This window comes from Crocodylus siamensis, chromosome 11, assembly GCF_052110815.1.
Source record: "Crocodylus siamensis isolate JL-2025a chromosome 11, ASM5211081v1, whole genome shotgun sequence".
NCBI lineage: Eukaryota > Metazoa > Chordata > Crocodylia > Crocodylidae > Crocodylus > Crocodylus siamensis.
In genome coordinates this window covers 30,193,962-30,212,302 of record NC_143405.1, presented here as the reverse complement: position 1 = coordinate 30,212,302, position 18,341 = coordinate 30,193,962, and the positions used below count along the sequence as shown (strand labels likewise).

The 18,341-nt window shown below is 41.7% G+C and overlaps 1 protein-coding gene across 5 annotated transcripts in view; it reads left to right on the top strand.

Moving 5' to 3' along the window:
* The window catches only part of PFKFB4 (6-phosphofructo-2-kinase/fructose-2,6-biphosphatase 4), a 109,232-nt gene that overhangs the window by 71,954 nt on the left and 18,937 nt on the right, over positions 1-18,341 (top strand). For all 5 annotated transcript variants that reach the window (XM_090022804.1, XM_090022802.1, XM_090022800.1 and 2 more), the window contains 9 exons: positions 2,845-2,911; positions 7,179-7,253; positions 8,716-8,772; positions 10,543-10,664; positions 12,507-12,714; positions 13,717-13,863; positions 14,481-14,585; positions 15,767-15,896; positions 16,287-16,349. In XM_090022804.1, coding sequence (XP_089878930.1) covers positions 2,845-2,911; positions 7,179-7,253; positions 8,716-8,772; positions 10,543-10,664; positions 12,507-12,714; positions 13,717-13,863; positions 14,481-14,585; positions 15,767-15,896; positions 16,287-16,349 — 974 coding nt within the window. The remainder of the gene's footprint in view (positions 1-2,844; positions 2,912-7,178; positions 7,254-8,715; positions 8,773-10,542; positions 10,665-12,506; positions 12,715-13,716; positions 13,864-14,480; positions 14,586-15,766; positions 15,897-16,286; positions 16,350-18,341) is intronic.

Below are 18,341 nucleotides of genomic sequence, written 5' to 3'. Positions count from 1 at the left end.
GAATCCTAAGTTTGCTGTATACTGAGAGTTTCTGTAATTTCTAAATTTTTTTTAAATGCCCTGTAACACTTTGTAGGATTACTAAGATTATGATCTGAGGCCAAGGAGAGCAAATCTGTGAGGGGCTAGAGAAGTGACTTTAATTAAAGTGCTTAACTTGGTGTGATTTTTAATTTAAATACATCCACTTTAAACTCAGGCCCTTAAAAACAATGTAAAAAGAATGATTTTTTTACTCCTCACCTCTGGCCCTTCAGCAGACTGAGTGCTACTCTTTCAGTTCACTGATGCTGCAAGAAGACCTCTGATACAAATGGAATAGACAGTTTTTGACCTTTCCAAGGTTCAAAATGCTGTCCACTTTCCACCCTTACAAAAGTGCTAAAAATGTTTTGGACCAACCATAAAGAATCAGAAAAGATGTACAAGATTTACTTGACATTTTAGAATTGTTATCATCTAGATTGAAGTATCTTTGAAATATTCCTGTGGGTACTCTGACGCTACCTTTGCCTGAATAGGTGAGAATCATTTCCTTCATGCAAGCAGTTGAGCCTGCTGGTTAATTGCATAAGTAAACTTCCTTGTTTGCTATGCCCCTGTATTAGGAAGAGAGAGCTGATCAAAACCATGAATTTACAATTACTATGTAAAATCTTATATATGAAATTTTTATCTTTTTTTGCCCTTCACGCTTAATTAATTTAAGGATTCTGTATGTTCCTTGCAAGAAGCAATATTATTAAGAAAAGAGCAATTTATAGATGAGCTCTGTAGGCCAGTAGTTCTTAACCTTTTTAGACCCAAGTATCTCTCCAAAACTTTTCAGAATTTAATGGCACCCTATTAAAAAAGCTAATATGAAAACATCATAAATATATATGTGGTAGGAACACATGTACTTGCCACAACTCTGCTGGGTTTGATCCTTCGTGGCATCTTCCAGAAACGGAGGCACACAGGGCAGGTGGGACTGTCCCACACACTTTTTCAGGAGACATTGTGGAGTTGAACTGAGAAATGGCTGCAGGAGAAAGACATGATGCCTGCATTCCATTATGCAGGCAGGTACACCAATTCTGCTGCATCCCTTCCTGGTTTGGCTCCCGTGCACCTCCTGAAAAATGGGCATATATGCGGAAATTTTACCCCATAGTGGCAGCAGTATGGTGTTGGATGCAGTGCCACCAGGTAGAACTGCCTCACGTGCCTCTATTTTCAGGAGGTACGTTGGAACTGAACCAGGAGGAATTGCAGCAGGATCAGATTGGCTGTCTGAATAATGTAATGCAGACAGACGTGGCTTTGTGGTGCAGCTGCTTCTCAGTTTGGCTGTGACATGGCTCCTGAAAACAGAAGCACTTGGGGCAGTTCCACCCTGTGGTAGTGTCATGGCATTCCTGGCAGGTTCTTGCTGGACCTCAGTTGGGCACCACTGCCTTAGATATTATTGACACAAAATAGAAAATGGATTTAATTAATCCCAGAAATCTCTATCTTTTGCTTAGAGTTAAAATTAAGCTTAATGCATCAGCATAGCATTTGTTAGGTTATATGGTTGGGATCACAGTACCAGATAAACCATATGATCCAATCTGCCATGCTTATTGTGACCAAAAAGGAGATATGTTTAAGTTAGTGAAGATCTGATTGATCTACCCAAGTTCCTAACACCTATTACTGAATCGCTATTTTTTTGTAAATATAAACTTGTTTGATATAAAAAGCCTTCCTTGTATGACAAAGCCTTTACCAAGATTATGTTATAGGTTTTATACTAGGAAAACTACACATTTCAGTGCCAAAACTAAAATAGATGGTATGTTATTCCAGTAAGGTATGTTAAAGGGTACTGAGCAAAATGGTGATTTAAACACAACTTGTTTAATAACTACCAAATATAATTTTATTTCATTTTTATTAAAAGTGATTACACCTGACATTTAATATGAAGTAAATATGGGTGTGGTTCACTTGTTGGTGGATGCATGTTTCCCTTCACAAAGAGTAGACAGACATCCTGAGACTATTTAGGGACTAGATATCTTAATTTGAAGTTCATTACTAGAGTTATTAAAAAGAAGAAGAAATGGAGTAGGGAACTTGCATGAGTATTTTTCATTAATTTTAACTGAAATGTGTTAAAATTTCTAGCCATCTCTTTTATATTGTCTCAGTGAGTCTGTTGCAGTGGTGAATTGATTTTCCACGTAAAAGAATGTACAAAGCTAAATTTAAGACCAAGTGGGAGTTGTACAATGAAAACAGGAAAATAACCACAAGAAACCTTAGTATAGAAATCCAAAACAGAATAAGTAGAAAAATATGTATAGATATTCTGGTTTCTGCACTCATTCATTTTAAGAAAATAAGGTTACAATTCAAAGTACTGAAGATACCATGTTTCTTACTAGAAAGGTAAATTTAGCATCAACTGCCCATGAATCAAGTGAGAACGTTTCAGTGAAAGTGGTGATTTTATTATATGGTTCTGGATCATTGAAAGTTCTTTCAGGATTGCAGACTGGGCGGTACAAGATACTACACATTATGTGTTGATATTGTATAATGTGTTGAGTTGCCTGAAAGGTTCTGTCTTTTGGTTTTTGTTTGGTTTTAGATGATGTTGTATGACCGTGACCTATTGCCTTGTGAGTCAGTTCACCATTTTTTGCCAATTCTTCTCCTGTAAAGTGGGACTAGGACTTGGTTGTTAGGCTCATATAGCTGGCTGATGAATGTTTCCATTGTATTTAGACTAAGCTAAGAATGATGTGAGTACTACGTATAATTCTAAATCAGTTTAAAGTGTTATGTGACTTGAATTATCTTTTTCCCTTTAAGACAGTGTGCCTTAACAGCGCTGAATGATGTCCAAAAGTACCTCAGTGAAGAAAATGGACATGTAGCTGTGAGTTTTCTCCCCACCTACACATGATAAGAATTGTCTTAAGTTTTCTTTGTAAATGTAAAGTGGACTTATCTTACTGCTTCGGTGGTTTTTATGTGAAGGAAAACCTTATAGTTTCATGATAAGTATATCTGGAACAGCCTCCTTTGGAAATATCCAAGTGAATTCCAACATCAACCAGTTTTTGATGGTGCTAAGGAAAGCTGTCTGTCCTTTTTTTTGCTAACAGGCTGTTGCATGCATGCAAGTTGTTCATGATGTAGATGTACCCAAATCTATTTTTTTGTAACCCAATCCAATTTAAGACAAAATAAAGGTTTGTTTAAAAAATCTTTGATACTAGTATTAATGACTTTCTAAAAAATCCCATGAGGAAGAGGAAGGAAGGAAGTAGAATTGCTGAGAACCTTTTTTCATTTGTGAGAATAAAATTCAGTGAACCATACACAGTATGTCATTTGGTGTTTCACATAAATATTTTTAATTTAGCTATCAGTTCTAGTCAGTGACGGTATATGTTGGATTAAAATTATGATAACTGTGAGTGGAAAATTAAAAGCATAAGGCTCCAGCCTACAGATCAGTGTACTTTACACTAAAATTCTGGTGTGGTTCTTCACAATTGAGTTGCTTGTGTTAAATGTGGTTGTTGAGTGTCCCTGTTCCTGTAATGCTGAAGGATGTGAAACATTAGTCCTTTATCAAATGACACTTTAATTCTGTTACCTCTGGGCATTTAAGTTTCTGTGTCTAATTTGAACTTTTATTTTAGAGCTTGTGTTTATGGGTGCAGTTGTCACTCTGTATTTTAGGCCCCTGGCAGACATTACATTTAAGATGTAATTAACTAGTTAATCACATCTTAAGTCAGGGTCGGGCAATTATTTTGGGTGGCGGGCCGCTTACCCAGTTTTCACAGGCTAAGGAGGGCCACATAGGTAGCCCTGCCCCCTAGTCACCATCTTGGGACCAATGTCTTGGGAGCAATCTCCCAGGGCCGGCACCAGTGGGGCACAGGCTAGCAGGGGTCTGCGGAACCGGGCTGGGGTGCACCAGCAGGGAGAGGAGGGAGCTGGTCCGGCTCCATAGAGCCCTTGCTGGATGGGACCCCACGCTCCTGCCACTCTGCTCTGGGCCCCGCTGGCACTGGCTCCGGGGTGCTGGTGCGGGCCCTGTGCTCCCACTGGCTCCCCACCCACTCACACCCAGTGTCCCCCAGCTCCACGGTACAAGCGGGGGGCAGTGCACAGCCCTGACCCCCTGCTTGCCATCAGGGAAAAAGCTGGTGCTGAGTGCAGGGAAGAGCATCCCCTCACCGACCCCATGGCCGGTGCTCCCTACTGCAGCTGCTCGCAGCCCACGCAGGGGATGTCTGGAGGAGGCACAGGCAGCCCCATGTGGGCTGCAAGCAGCTGCAGCATGGGGCACCGGCCACAGGGCAAGCAAGGGGCTGCTTTTCCCCACTCTCAGCACCAGCTTGTAACCTGGCTCCACTGCCAGCTTTGCAGCGAGGCCGGGTTACAAGCTGGTGCTGAGCAGTGTGGGGGGAAGCATCTCCTCGTCCGCCCCATGCCTGGTGCCCCACGCTGCAGCCGCTTGGAGCCTGCCTGGGGCTGCCTGTGCCTGCCCCCGATAGCCCTGCGTGGGCTGTGAGCACCTGCAGCACAGAGCACTGGCCAGGGGGCAGGCAAGGGGCCACTTTTCTATGTGCAGGGAAGAAGCCCAGGGAAAAGCTGAGTGTGGCGGGGGGAAGAAGCGGTCCCTCCCCCACCCCATGGCTGGCTTTCCCTGCTGCAGCTGCTTGCAGCCTGCGGGGCTGCCCAGTGCAGGCACAGGCAGCCCAATGTGGGCTGCGAGCAGCTGCAGCATGGGGCGGGGGAGGGGCCACTTCTCCTACCCCCTACGCTCCTTCCCTGTCCGGGCTCTCCCCTGCCCTTCTCCCCCCACACTTACCTGCGGTTCCAGCACGGGGCAGCCACGTGCTCCCAGGCCAGAAGCCCGGTAGGGGCTTCCAGCTGGGCCCTGCTGTTGTTGAAGCCCGCTGGGCTTCCCCTGGGTCCTACTGCCTTTGGTTCCTGTCATTTTTGACAGGAACTGAGGGCAGAGAAATACTAATTTTCTACATTTTTTAGGGGCCCCACAGGCTGGATAGAATGGCCTCGTGGGTGGGCCGTATTTTGCCCACCCCTGTCTTAAGTAGTAACCTGGCCACACATTAATGTCATGACAACACAAGAAATAAGTCACAAAGTTATTACACAAAATACGTGTAATAACTTTGTGGCTGGTTCCCATCAGACCTTAAATTGTATGTGGCCAAGTTGATTGAGGCTCTTCTTTGAGAGCACATGGCATCCCTTGGCTCTTATGTGTCCGTGAGGCTGGGAGTACCGATCAGCTGACTGCTGCTCCCAGCCTCCAGGGTGTAGAGGAGACTTTGATTCCAGTTACGCCCCAGAGGGTGGGAGCACAGATCAAGTGATCTGTGCTCCCAGTCTGCTGCACAGCACAGTCAAGGGATTTGCTGGCCCTGGAAACTGGGAGCCCAGATCAGCTGCTGCTCCCATGTGTCCTGGAAGCTGGGTGTGGTAATCATCTGATCTGTGCTCCCAGCTTCAGGGGTGCATCAGAGCCCTTGACTCTATGTTCATAGGGATGGGAGCAGGGATCAGTTGACTGTTTCCATAATTGTGGTTTTAGGGGAAGATCAGGATCATGAGTCCAGGCTCCCCCTGGAAGGGCAATATGGTGTGATGGGGGTCTGATTCCAGATCCCACAATTGCACCTCTTGCCATGCATGTGCAACATGGGAGGAAGCATGGTGGTTAGGATCGCGCATCAGATCCCATGGTGCCCTTAGCTGAATGTCTGCCAGGGGTCTTAATGAGTTACTTAGATGAGCAGTTTACTATACTTAGCCATACTTTGGGGCTTGATGCATCTTCCATAATCTGTTAGAATGCTTATAGGTATTTATTAATGAAATGCCAGCTCATAAGTAAATGCCTGTTTTACAAGTCTGACTTTCAAGTTTTGGACAGTTTTTCTGTTTTCAATTAATTTGCTGTAATCTACTGTATACTTACTGTTTGAACTAACATAATAGTGGAGTATAAACTAAAGTGCATGTTTATCTTCCAACACATTTTTTCCCCATTATATGTGAATATCTAAATGTGTAACACAAATTCATTACAAAATTCAGTCTCTGAGCTCAGAGTGCAGGTATCTGTAGATATTTATGTTGACTGATGTTATAGTAATTTATTACTGTCATATAAATCTTTGCTGCTCTATAAGGTAGAAATAAGAAAAGAATTTCTCTCTCAAATCTCTCACACTCAGAATGCACTTCCCCTCCAGTACATAGCATTCCATTGCCGGTGCATTCAAAATCTTTCCTCCTCAGTATTCAGAATTCAAAAAAGTAAAATAAAATGGTACAGAGAATGTTTTTGTCCCATTGTGCACAGTTTTGAAACAGAAATGCTAGTTAAAAGACTTAATTTCCTGTGTTCCAGTTTAGAAAAAAAAGTAGCTAAATGCAGTCTAAAGTATCAGTAATCATGAAAGCTGGCTCAACTAGGCTTCAAATATGACTGGCTGAAGGAGTTTTATATTTACTTTCCTGTCATACAAGGCATATAATGTGCATATGTTCAGTTACTGTATTCATGAACAGTAATACAAGAAACCTCTTGGCTTTGTTTTTCTAGTATAAAAAACTGAGTATTTGCACCCCCTTTTTTTGCTGCTAGAGCCACTCTTTACTGTGTTTTTTTTCCTTTTAAATAATCACATTCAATAATGAAGGCTTTTATATCTTAGCTTTCCTATACTGCCTTAAAGACCCAAACATGTAGGAAAAGATTGTCTGTCTTTTCTGTCTATTTTAACAAGAGCAGGGTGTATGCATTAATTGAAATATGTGAGAGGTATGTGGCATACATGCAGGAGAACGGTACAGGCATCTTATAGACTTTGTTGTTTTTTTTTCTTTAAAGATTTTATTATTGAGGTACCTGTTTTCAAATATTTGGGGGGTTGAGTCAGATACTTTTCAAAATCCCTTTCTTTTTTCTCTAGAAATGAATTAGACTGTTTTTGTACCAAATTCTTTTTCAGAATTCCTTTGACTAGCATCTAGTTTAAGCAGTGGCTTGGAACCTGATGGTGATGGTAGTGGTGTGATTATAACAAAGGACTTTGTCCTTAGGTGATGGCAATATTTAACTGTGATATTAATTTTTCTATAATTTGTCATAGGTTTTCGATGCTACAAATACAACTCGAGAACGCAGAGAAACTATTTACAAATTTGGTGAGGAGAATGGATATAAGGTGAGTCAGAAGTTAGAAAGCTCAAGTTATGAATCTGATTGGGAAAAATATGTTTTTGGCCTCTACGCTATATCTATGCTGTGAAAAGAGCTGTTCTATATTCTGATAGCATATTTTCTATTAGAGTTCTAGTATAGTTTATCTGATGAATTCAGAATAAGGTGGGTGGTGTTTTCTTTTCCTTCCCTTATTGCTCTCCAAGTTAAACTGTTCTCAATTACTTTGCTTCTCTTTTATGCTGTGGCTCTATTAGATGGTCCTAGATTGTGCTGCTTAAGCCAGTGGTTCTCAGTCTTTTTGACTTGAAGCACCTCTCCATAACTTTTGTGAATTGAGTGGCAACTGATTTCGAAAACTAATTTATTTATTATGGTGCTTATCTGCTTGAAGAGGGGCTGGGGAAGGAGGAGTAGCCAGCACTGACTGATGCTCCTCTACGGCTGGGAGCTCCATCTGCTAAGGAGCTCCTTGCCACAGGGGTGCACCAACCAGTGCCAGTCCCACAGCTAACAAGGCTTGCAATGGTGGCAGTGTTATCAGTTGTGGGGCTTGCAGCAGGGAGAATGCTTTCCTGCCTGTGAGCCTCCTTGGCTGTGGGGCTCACAGTGGAGGCAACTTTTTCAGCTGCAGGGCTCACAGTGGGGTTAGTGGGAAGGATGCTGCTGCTTTTCTGAGCCTCGTGAAGCATGGGATTCTCAGCTGTGGGAACCAGTGCAGGAAGAGCCAAGGATCATGATCCCAAGCTCCCCATGCACCAGTGATAAGGCATCATGGGATCTAATGCACAATCATACAGTTGTGCCTCCTGTCATGCCTGTCTGTGATGAGAAGAATGATTGTGTGGATCACACACTGGATCCTGTTGCGCCTTTACCTGCAAATGTAGAGGGGTTCCTGGACTATCACAGCCACAATGTCACTCCAGCACTCCTTTGTGTAGATTTTTTTCCTGCATTTAGTGGTTTCTTAGTCATCTTTCTTGCTTACAACCATATCTTCTTCATAAAGAGAATAACACATGTCTATTGTATACAAGAGTTTATGTATTGCTTAGAGCAGATCTTAACTCTAAAATGCTTTTGTTGCAAAGGTATTAATTGCTGTTAAGAACATTGAATTCATATCCACTTTATTTAAGCTTCTTGGCCAACCTAAATTTTTCTTATCACGTATCTTATTACTTAAGAGTTTTTGGAAAAAAAAATAGGGAGTCAGATGCCACAAAATATAAAGGCCCCTCAACTCTGAATGGGCCTGGGGAACACTTAGTACTTTGTACGTTTGAATTCTTAATGAATGTAGGAATGTTTGAACTGTACTATACTTACTATTACATATGTAATAATATGCAAGTTGCTGGAAAGTGTGTATGTGCATATGCACTGTCTATATCACTAGACAGAATACTTATGCATATTCTTTCTTCCTTCCTCCTTTGCATGATTTCCTGTTTGGTTTGGAGACTTTCTTTGTTGAGTCAGTGTGCGTAGATCCAGAGGTCATTGCCGCAAACATTGTGGTGAGTATAGGAGTGGGCATAAACTGTTTGAAGTCTTCAGTTTTAAAAAAATCAGCCATGTAATGAAATATATTTTTTAACATTATCTTGCATTTGGTCTCCTTTTCTTTCTCTTTTTACACTGTCTTACTGAACTTTGGAATAAGAAGGTCTTTTAAAGGCATTCATTTAGTAGGGGTGCACTGATAAAGATTTTCTGGGCTGATGCCGATGGCCGATTATTAATGAGCCATATCGGTTGATACTGTTCCGATATGCAAGCCCAGCAGCTTGGAGAGCAGCGTCTGGCTGGTTAGTCTGTTGGAGGGAAGGAGGTGTTGGGGGGGACCAGATAGAGGCCCCCATGGTGAGGTAGGGAGTGGGACTGGGGCAGGGGCACAGCCAGTGGGGCATGGGATGGAGCTGTGAGTGGCATGTCCAGGAGTGTGCAGGAAGGGGGAGTGGTAGGGCGGCTCCTGCCACTGCATGAACCTCTGGAAGAGGCACGGGGTGGGGAGGACATATGCCCCCTGGATCTGTGCGTGGGGTGAGGGCAGGTTGCTGCTGCAGGCTGGAACTGGGGGCATTGTCAGGTTCTTACTGGAAGAGGATGGGCTGGGGCTGCACTCAGGCTGAGCAGGTGGTGGTGCTGGGAGGAGGTCTAGGGGGCTACAGCGAATTTTGTGGGATGTTGGAGTTACTGCCTATAACCCCAGCCCAAACCCCTGCCGGGGAGCCTGGCACCACCCCTGGCTCCAGCCCACCCTCAACCCACGCACAGATCAGAGGGGCACATACCCTCTGTGTCTCACTTGGGGGTGTGCGCAGTGGCAGAAACTGCTTGTCCACCTTTCTATGCCCTCTGGATGAGCCACTCGCAGCTCCATCCCACACCCCATCTTGGCTGGGCACTACCTGCCCCAGCCCCACTCCCTCCCTCACTGCAGAAGCCTCGATCTGCCCACCATGTCCCTTTCCTTCCCCCACCCCTTTATGCCAACAGACTTACCAGCCAGATGCTGCTCTCCAAGCTGCCAAGCTCTGCTCCTTGTCCCATGCATGCTGTGGCTGTGCACATGCAAATGGCATTTATTGGTAACATTATTGGCCACATCAGCTGAAAAAAAAACGACTGCCAATTTTTATGTCAAATTTCTTTTATCGGCGCTGATACAATATGGACCAATGTATTGGTGCGCCGCTATCATTTGGGGCACCTATGCACATGATGGACCTCTGCTCCAACGTGTGCTAATTAGCACACATCAGAGCAGACTTAATCAAGTCTGCTGGAGCATGCTAATTGGCGTGCTTCAGCAGAGCCTCTGCGTCGTGTATTCAGCGTCTCTCGTCCCTGTGTTTCAAAATGGTGACAGGGGTACTTTAACTAAAGCTCATTGAACGAGCTTTAGTTAAAGTCCCCCTCCTGCCATTTTGAAATGTGGGACACTGAATACACATGATACCGCAGGCACTTTAATTGGAGCGGCTCTCAGAGCCACTTTAATTAAAACCTTTCCCCAGCTTGGAGCTGGTGTATGGATGCACTTAGAGCCGTGTCTTTGCATGTTCAGAGGAAAATAATTCAGCAGGTGGGAGATTCTCCATGTTACTTGTGTTTAGATTTTTTTTTTTACCTTTTTTAAATGGGCTTTCCTCAAGTGACATTATTTTAATAGAATTTCTAAAAGCAAAAATAAACAACTCCCATTGTACAAGAAGTATCCTTTTAATTTGTTTTTTCATCTACATATATTCATGCTAATTAATATTATTTCATCTTTTAAATAGCAAGTGAAACTTGGCAGTCCTGATTATATTGATTGTAGTAATGATGAAGCTACAGAAGATTTCATGAAAAGAATAGAGTGCTACAAGAACTCCTATGAGACATTAGATGAAACTCTAGACAAGTGAGTGGTAGGGTAATACTGTTTTAACCACCATTTTATCTCATTACATTGATTAAGGAGAGTGTCATTTCCTTCATATGGAATTCTGTGAACATTTTCTTTTTGTCTTGTTCAGTATGCCAGCAATTTAGAAATGGGCTCGTTATATCACTTGAGCCACATAGTTATTCTGGAATAAGTCTCCTGAATTGTCCAGCTTTTGAGAGTTGAATTTCATGGCCAAATGAAAAAATTAAAATGAGTTTTAAAGGGAGAGGTATTTACTGTGGAGGGCTGATGTGCAGCAAATGGCCATCTTCTTCCTTAAGAGAAAGCTAATTTTACCTTGTAATAAAAAGGCCTTAATTATCATGGTTATCTTTTTTCATGAGGTAAGTGCAGATACACAGATATTTACTGTGCATCAACAACTGCTCCATGGTAAAACTTTCCCCCACTATTAACTTGCTGTAATTTGTTCATTTGTCCACAGCCAAAGTATATTTTGAGATTAGTATGCAGAGGAGGGAATTATTCCAAAATAGTTAGGTGGGTCACATTTGCAATTGGACAGTAGACAAGGCTTAAACTATTTAAGAGAATAGGTTCATTGTCATTTCTCACTAATGCCATTCATCTGTAGCCCAATTTTTAAGATTTGGAAATAGATAAGACCCTGTGATTCAAATATTTTTTTTTTTGTTACAGTACATCTGAAGACAGTACTGAGTCTATCCATCCAGGGTTTATGCTGTTCTTGTCCCATGAATACATTTCTCAATCTCCATTTTGCGAGCACTGCTATACAGAAAACATTTTAGTGTAATTAACTGTAAGCACTGGATAGCTGTTTCAGTCAGATTAATTCATGTGTACTATCTCTGTGATGGCCATGACACTTTTGCCTGTGTATGTCAGAAATGATTAACTCCAGAGAACCTTTTTCTAAGGTCAAATCATGGTGTTAGTTCTTTTCCATCTGTATTTATAGTGGGGTGTCTTCATAAATGCATAAAACCAAACAGGCTTTGTTATATTTTCCTAAGCTGAATTCTGGTTAGAGGTGTTAGCTGAGTTGATAAAAAAATGTATGTAGAGAAGGAGAGAACTATGCAATAAGAACCAGATTGTACCCTGTCCATTTACAAGAGGGTTGACATTGAATGGGAGGGTATTACTGTTGCAATAAAAGAGGGAGAAAAACTTTGCTCCATAACCGTCCTCATGACATCCTTTTTTTGAAGGGTCACAGAACTCTAGCCCTTTCTGAACCAGACTTCTGATTGCCAGACCACAGCTGGCTACCTGAATGGCAGAATGGTGTTAGATTTGCTGCATTACTGAAAATTTCTCATGCAGCATTGACTATCTAAGTCTCCTTCCCTAAAGGCATGCAAGTGAAGTGGGTACAATGTAAGTGACATAAGGGGAGATGAGTTTTAAATCTGAAAAAAAGTTTTGAGTTCAGTGCTCAACTGCTGTTTCTCAACCCTTTGCAGATTAACCCTCATTATTCAATATTTTATGTTCTGAAAATTTCCGCAATCTGTGGTCTCTTCAGCAGCTATCTTTTTGGGGTGTGTTGGATTCATGGATTTGTAGATTGTTAGGGGCTGGAAGGGACCTTACAGGTCATCAGGTCCATTCCTCCCGCTCTAGGCAGGAAGACAACTAGGCTCACATGACCCCAGCAAGGTGACTGTCCAGTCTTGAAAACTGCCAGGTTAGGTGACTGTACCACCTCTGGAAGGGAGTTTATTCCACAGTCTGGACACCCTGATAGGAAGGAAGGAGGACTTGGCATGGGATCAAGGAAAAAAGAAACTGAAATCTCACAGGCCTTTTTTTAATTTCTTCTGAAAGAGATCTATCTTATATTAAAATTATGGATGTTGGAAGGAGTTACCTTGTGAATAGAGTAATGGATCATATCCAGAGCCGGATTGTGTACTACCTCATGAATATTCATGTAACGCCTCGCTCAATCTACCTCTGTCGACATGGAGAAAGTGAACTGAATCTGAAAGGGCGAATAGGAGGAGACCCTGGACTATCCATAAGGGGGAAAGAAGTAAGTATTTTTCTATTTAAAAGCCTCAGAGTTTCCTGGGTGTGGAGGGTGTTGCCTTTACATATTTATTGAAAGAGAGGAAGGAAAATAATGCTGACAAATTATTTCTCTTACCATGACACTAATGACATGTAAATGAATAAGAGAAGGCCGAGTTGACAGAATTTTGTACAGTAATTGGGTGATAGTGCAGACAGATGCAATAGTTGTATTGCTACAGAATCATGCAAGTGTACAAGTGTATCAAAATATTTCCTACTTTAACCCTGCTTCATTTGGGATCTTCGCTAACTTTTTATCTGTACAGCAGTAGGGGCCAACCTTTTTGGCAAGTGTGCCACAGATTAGTCTGGTATCCTCCCTGTATGCCCCTCCAGTCCCTTTCTGCTGACTGATCTGTTGCTCTGCTTTCTGCTCCCGCCCTGTTTTCTCTGCCTCAGCTGCTTTGCTTTCTGCTTCCTTCCATATCGACTGCTGTCCTTCCTGTTCGCTCCCTGATCTTGCTGTGTGCCGCACAGACAGGCTGCCTGTGGCATGCATTCCACTGGTTGGCCACCCCTGCTCTGCAGGGTATTGCAGCTGCTACAGGCAGTAGCTGCAACTCCCCTAAAATATGCATTTGTTCATACTCTCAATTCTAGTTTTGGTTTTCATTCATTCTTGTAGACCTTTATTTAATATATCATTCTGAGTGGTTTTCAGAGAGTCTTTAAAATTAAGTTTCTGTTTAGATCTATGTAAATCCTGCATCAGTGAGTGTGTACTTAAAATATCGCAACATAAAGGTTGAAAGGGAAGCGGAATTGGAACTGAAATGGGAATTTGTAGAAAATACCCTTTTTAATTTTCCTTGCTAAACAGAAATGGTTGCTCTCAAAGCCTTTGTGCTGCCTTTTTGAAAGAACATAATGAGCTCACACAAATGAGAGCCTATTTGGGTTCCAGCTTGAGGACAATGTATTGGCTCTGATCTCTCATCTAATTTCTGGGTTTTTTTTTCAGTTTGCAAAGGTCTTGGCACGGTTCATTAATGAGCAAAATATCAAGGATCTGAAAGTTTGGACCAGTCAGATGAAAAGGACAATTCAGACTGCAGAGGCATTGGGAGTGCCTTATGAGCAGTGGAAGGTTTTGAATGAAATAGATGCAGTAAGTTTTCCTTTTATAAACAGCCAAGTAACCAGTTTTGTTTTGTCAGAAGAGAAATTAATTTATAGTGTAATAATTAATCTTTTATAGATAAGAAAGTAAGAATATTAATGGTTCTGAAAGTTGGCTTGTTGCTTATCCCTGTTAACAGTGATAAATTTTTTAGTAAACGGTGCCCTAATTAATTAATTTTTTGGCCATTTATATGATTAAAGGGATGCTGTAAAGTATTCTGTGTCCAAAATTTCAGGAGGGCATTTAACCTAAAAAACTGTTTTGTTTGTTTTTGGCACTTTTCACATGTACATCTCTGGGTTTTGGTAAGAAAGCAGTATCTTCCTATTTTAGGTAGGTAAACTGTTGTAGTCAGAGGTTGCAACCTTATAAACGTAGCAAATCTTTGAGGAGTTCTAACAGTGAGCCTTGGTTTTTGGTTTCCTAGTCTAAAGTCATGTTCATTGAGTGGAAATGTTCTTTTTCTTATATTTTGATTCTCAAATTAGTTAAGACGGTGTTATATTTATTTTTGTTGTGTGTTTGGGATATTGAGATCTCTTATTGTCTGTTGGTCCTAAGTCCTATGCATATAGTGTACCTTTTATTTTCATTACTTTTAGGGAGTGTGCGAAGAAATGACATATGAAGAAATACAGGAAAACTATCCACTTGAATTTGCTTTGAGAGACCAAGACAAATACAGATACAGATACCCTAAAGGAGAGGTATGCTATGTTTTTCACTTTTTTTCCTGTTCCTTAAGTTAATGTATCTCAATATTTCCTTAAGTCCTTGAGATGCTTGCTAGGATGGGGAAAAAATATCTTCCCTGAAGGTGAAAAAGGTCATAGTGTTTTTTTTTTCATTTTCCAGATGGAAGGACTACTTAAACAGCTTTTAGATTCTGTTTAGCTTAAGCACACGTCTCTTCAACTACAAGAAGGCATGGCAACCTTTAAGGAATGGCAGGCTGAATTAACACAGCCTGGTCATAATATAGGCTGCCACTGCCCTTGCCCTAGCTTGGTGGACCATGTCAAATTTTTCTACAGGCTGCAAGTTACTGACCCATGGACTTGACTACATGTTTAAAAACCCACATACATAGGATTCAGTCACAATTTGGTCGTGGTAGGAAGTTAAAAAAACCAAAACAACAACAAAAAACCAAAACAGAACAAGACCCATATTTAGAAATTGCTTTTGAAGGCTTTTTATGTTGTTCTGATTTTTATTTTGCTACTCCAGTGGCTGCCATGATCATTACTTGCAACTCTTAGTTTTGTGTGGGTGTTAGGACAAGTCTATGGTCAGATAGGTTGCTTTCCTTCCAGCAAATACTGTACACTTCAAAAGCTAACCTGCTAACCCACTCAAACTTTGCAATACCCTGATCTTGAAGGAAAAGGGCATCAGTAGCTGTTGAGCATGAGAAATAAAGATATAGGTTCTGAATTAGAACTTCCTAGCTCTTAAATGCTGGGGGCTGCAAGTGAGAGAGGAACAGTGGGGGGAAAACGCCCTGTCATACCCGGTTCACTGTCTCTTTCAGCATCTGCCACTGTGAGACACAGGATACTGGGCAAGATGGACCTATGGTCTGACCCAGTAAATAGCAGGTCTTATGCTCTTATACTTAAGACACAGTAAAATGATAGTTGGATTCCAGATCACAAGTCAATTTCTTTATGAAATATTTTATTTTTTATTTTTTCAGTGTGCTGCAGAAATAGAGGCCTCTTGTTTCCTGCTATTGCTTTCTGAGATGTAGGATTGGTTATCTTAAACCTTTTTGCTAGTCAATATCAAGTCTTGTCCGATGTTGGCTCTTATCATTTTTTAAAACTTTGCAGTTATTTATGTTTTAAGTTGGCTTCTAATTTCTAGATATGCTAATGTTTTCCAGTCTTATGAAGACCTTGTTCAACGACTAGAGCCGGTAATTATGGAGCTGGAAAGGCAGGAAAATGTGCTCGTTATATGTCACCAAGCTGTTATGCGGTGTTTGCTTGCTTACTTTCTTGACAAACCAGCAGGTACGTGCTTTTAATTGATCTTGCTGTTTCAGTCTAATGGGTCTACTTTACCTTGGCAAACTGTCCTGAAAGCACACTAGCCCAGGTACAGAAGCTTTTTGCTTGTCTTTACCATGGTGATTAATTCATGGTTGCTGTGGTCGGGTGAGTAAACAAGTGCAATTTTTCATACTTGACCAACTTTTATTTCTGCATGCCTGTTAAGTAATTACATCCAACTTCTGTCTTTGAAGATACATGTTTGCTTCTCTGCCCTCCATATCAGTTGGTGTGGTATCACTTGCTTAGCAAAAAGATATATAGGCTTCAGTGTCACTTTGAAAGAGAAGTTTTTAAATGGTTTGTTTGTACTCTGTATTACATATGTATTTTTGTTTTGTAATTTCTCAGAACAGCTGCCTTACCTCAAGTGCCCACTGCATACGGTCTTGAAGCTAACTCCTGTGGCCTATGGTAAGTAAAAAAAACCCCCCAGTAAATATGTCATTACCAAATTCTCTCTTAAAGGTATTGAAAAGTTACTTCACTTGTACTTCTACATTTTCTTTCATAGCATCAATAAAAATTGGTTATGAAAGTGTTTTGAATGAAAAAGACAAAAAGCCTCTTTACAACTTCTGTTTACTATCAAAATACAATTAAATCTAGACCTGATACATAGTCTCAGCTCAGTTTTGCCTTTATCCATGCACATAATTTCTATTCAGATTTGTGGGAATTCAATTTTGTGTTTTGGATTTCACTATATCTAAAAAGTAGGTAGTAATGAAGGTAGGAGTACTATTTAATGTGCATGAAAACTAATGATTTTTCTTGTATATTCTTTAATTTAGGTGTTGTTTCATTAATTCCATTAATCCCACCAGAACATAGGGTCCCAGTGGGGCTTACAGGAACTACTGTAGTATCACTGAATAAAAATAACTAAGTGATATTTTGCAGGTTGCATGTAATAGGGGAAATGGGACTCTTGTTAGAATTTTACCCTAAGAGTTTCTTGTTGATTTTTTTTTTCATGAGTTATTTATCTTTCTTCAAAAAAGGTAAATTTTTCTTTTTTTTCAGCTAATTATATTCACTCTACTGCAAAATAGGAACAACCTTCCTGTATTTGTGCAGGGAGCTGGACCCAATGATTCTGGAGGTCCCTTCCAATCCTAGGATACTATTATTCTATGAATTTTTTTCAATAACACTCTTTACTGTTTATTTGTTTTTGTTGCAGAATAAACTGTAAATTCTCATTTAAACTATCTTTCAGGCACTGTTCATCTGATCCCTAATTTGATTTTGAAGTGCATCTCCACCCCTATTCAGTAAATGACTTAGAGTAATGCACTTCATTATAGTGTTCTTAGAAACAATTGTTTAATAATGCCCTATGGCAGTTAGTCCTTCTCTGGGAAGTTATTTATAAATGAAGAGAAATCTTCACTTATTTATTTGAGAGTAAATTTCCATAAACTAATTTGAAAGTTGTTTTAACTAAGGAAAGAAGCCTACACATGCTAGCTTGTGTAGATAGCAATGTTTAAAAAAACAACAACAACAGAAAGATAGGGAAGCCGCAACAAAGAATAAGACAGACAAGATTATTTGGGTAAATGTGGTAACTTTTATTAGACCAGCTGATTAGTTGGAACAATTGTTCTTTTCAAGCTTTTGTACACAAACACCTTTCTTCAGGCATAAGGAGAGTCTGCGGCTGTTCTGTCTGGGGGGCTGCCTGGTGCTGGGGTGGGGACAGTTTCCCCTAGCCCCAGCAGCTGGGAGCTCCCAGCTCTGCTTTCCTGTTCAGGGCAGTGGGAGGGGCAGGTGCCAGTCTCCTGCCCCGATCCACGGGTGGGGCAGCTAGCAGCGAACCCCAGCCAGGGTGGTGATTCCTTGCCCAGCTTGGGGCTTGCTACCAGCTGCTCCTCTAGTGGATCAAGGCAGGGGTTGGGGGCTGGGTGGGGAGCAGGCTGGGGAGCCTGTTCCCTGCTGAACTCCGTAATCACGGAGCTGAGCAGGGAACAGGCTTCCCAGCCTGTTCTCCATCCAGCTCCGAGAACACAGCTGGGCAGGGAACAGGCTTCCCAGCCCCTGCCAGCAGGGAGTTTCCAGCTCCACAACTGTGGAGCTAATGCTGGGAGATAAGGATTTCTTAGCCCAAGCTCTATGGTCACAGCGCTGGCACTGGGAGATAAGGATCTTCAAGCTCCCTTATTGCAATGGTGACGCAAGGCCTGGGGGAAAGTATCATCTCCCAACCCCTGCTCCCTGGTAGCAGTTTCAGAGCTGGGGAAACTTGGAGCTCCTTGCTGCTGTGGCAGGGGCACATAGTCTCTGCCTGGGCTCTGGTGGCAGAGCTTGTGGCAGCAGGCAGCTGCTGGGTGCAGTCTTTCGCCTCCTGGTGGCTGGCTGGCTGGCTGGCTAACTGGTAGCAGATTTGCTCCCAGTCAGGCA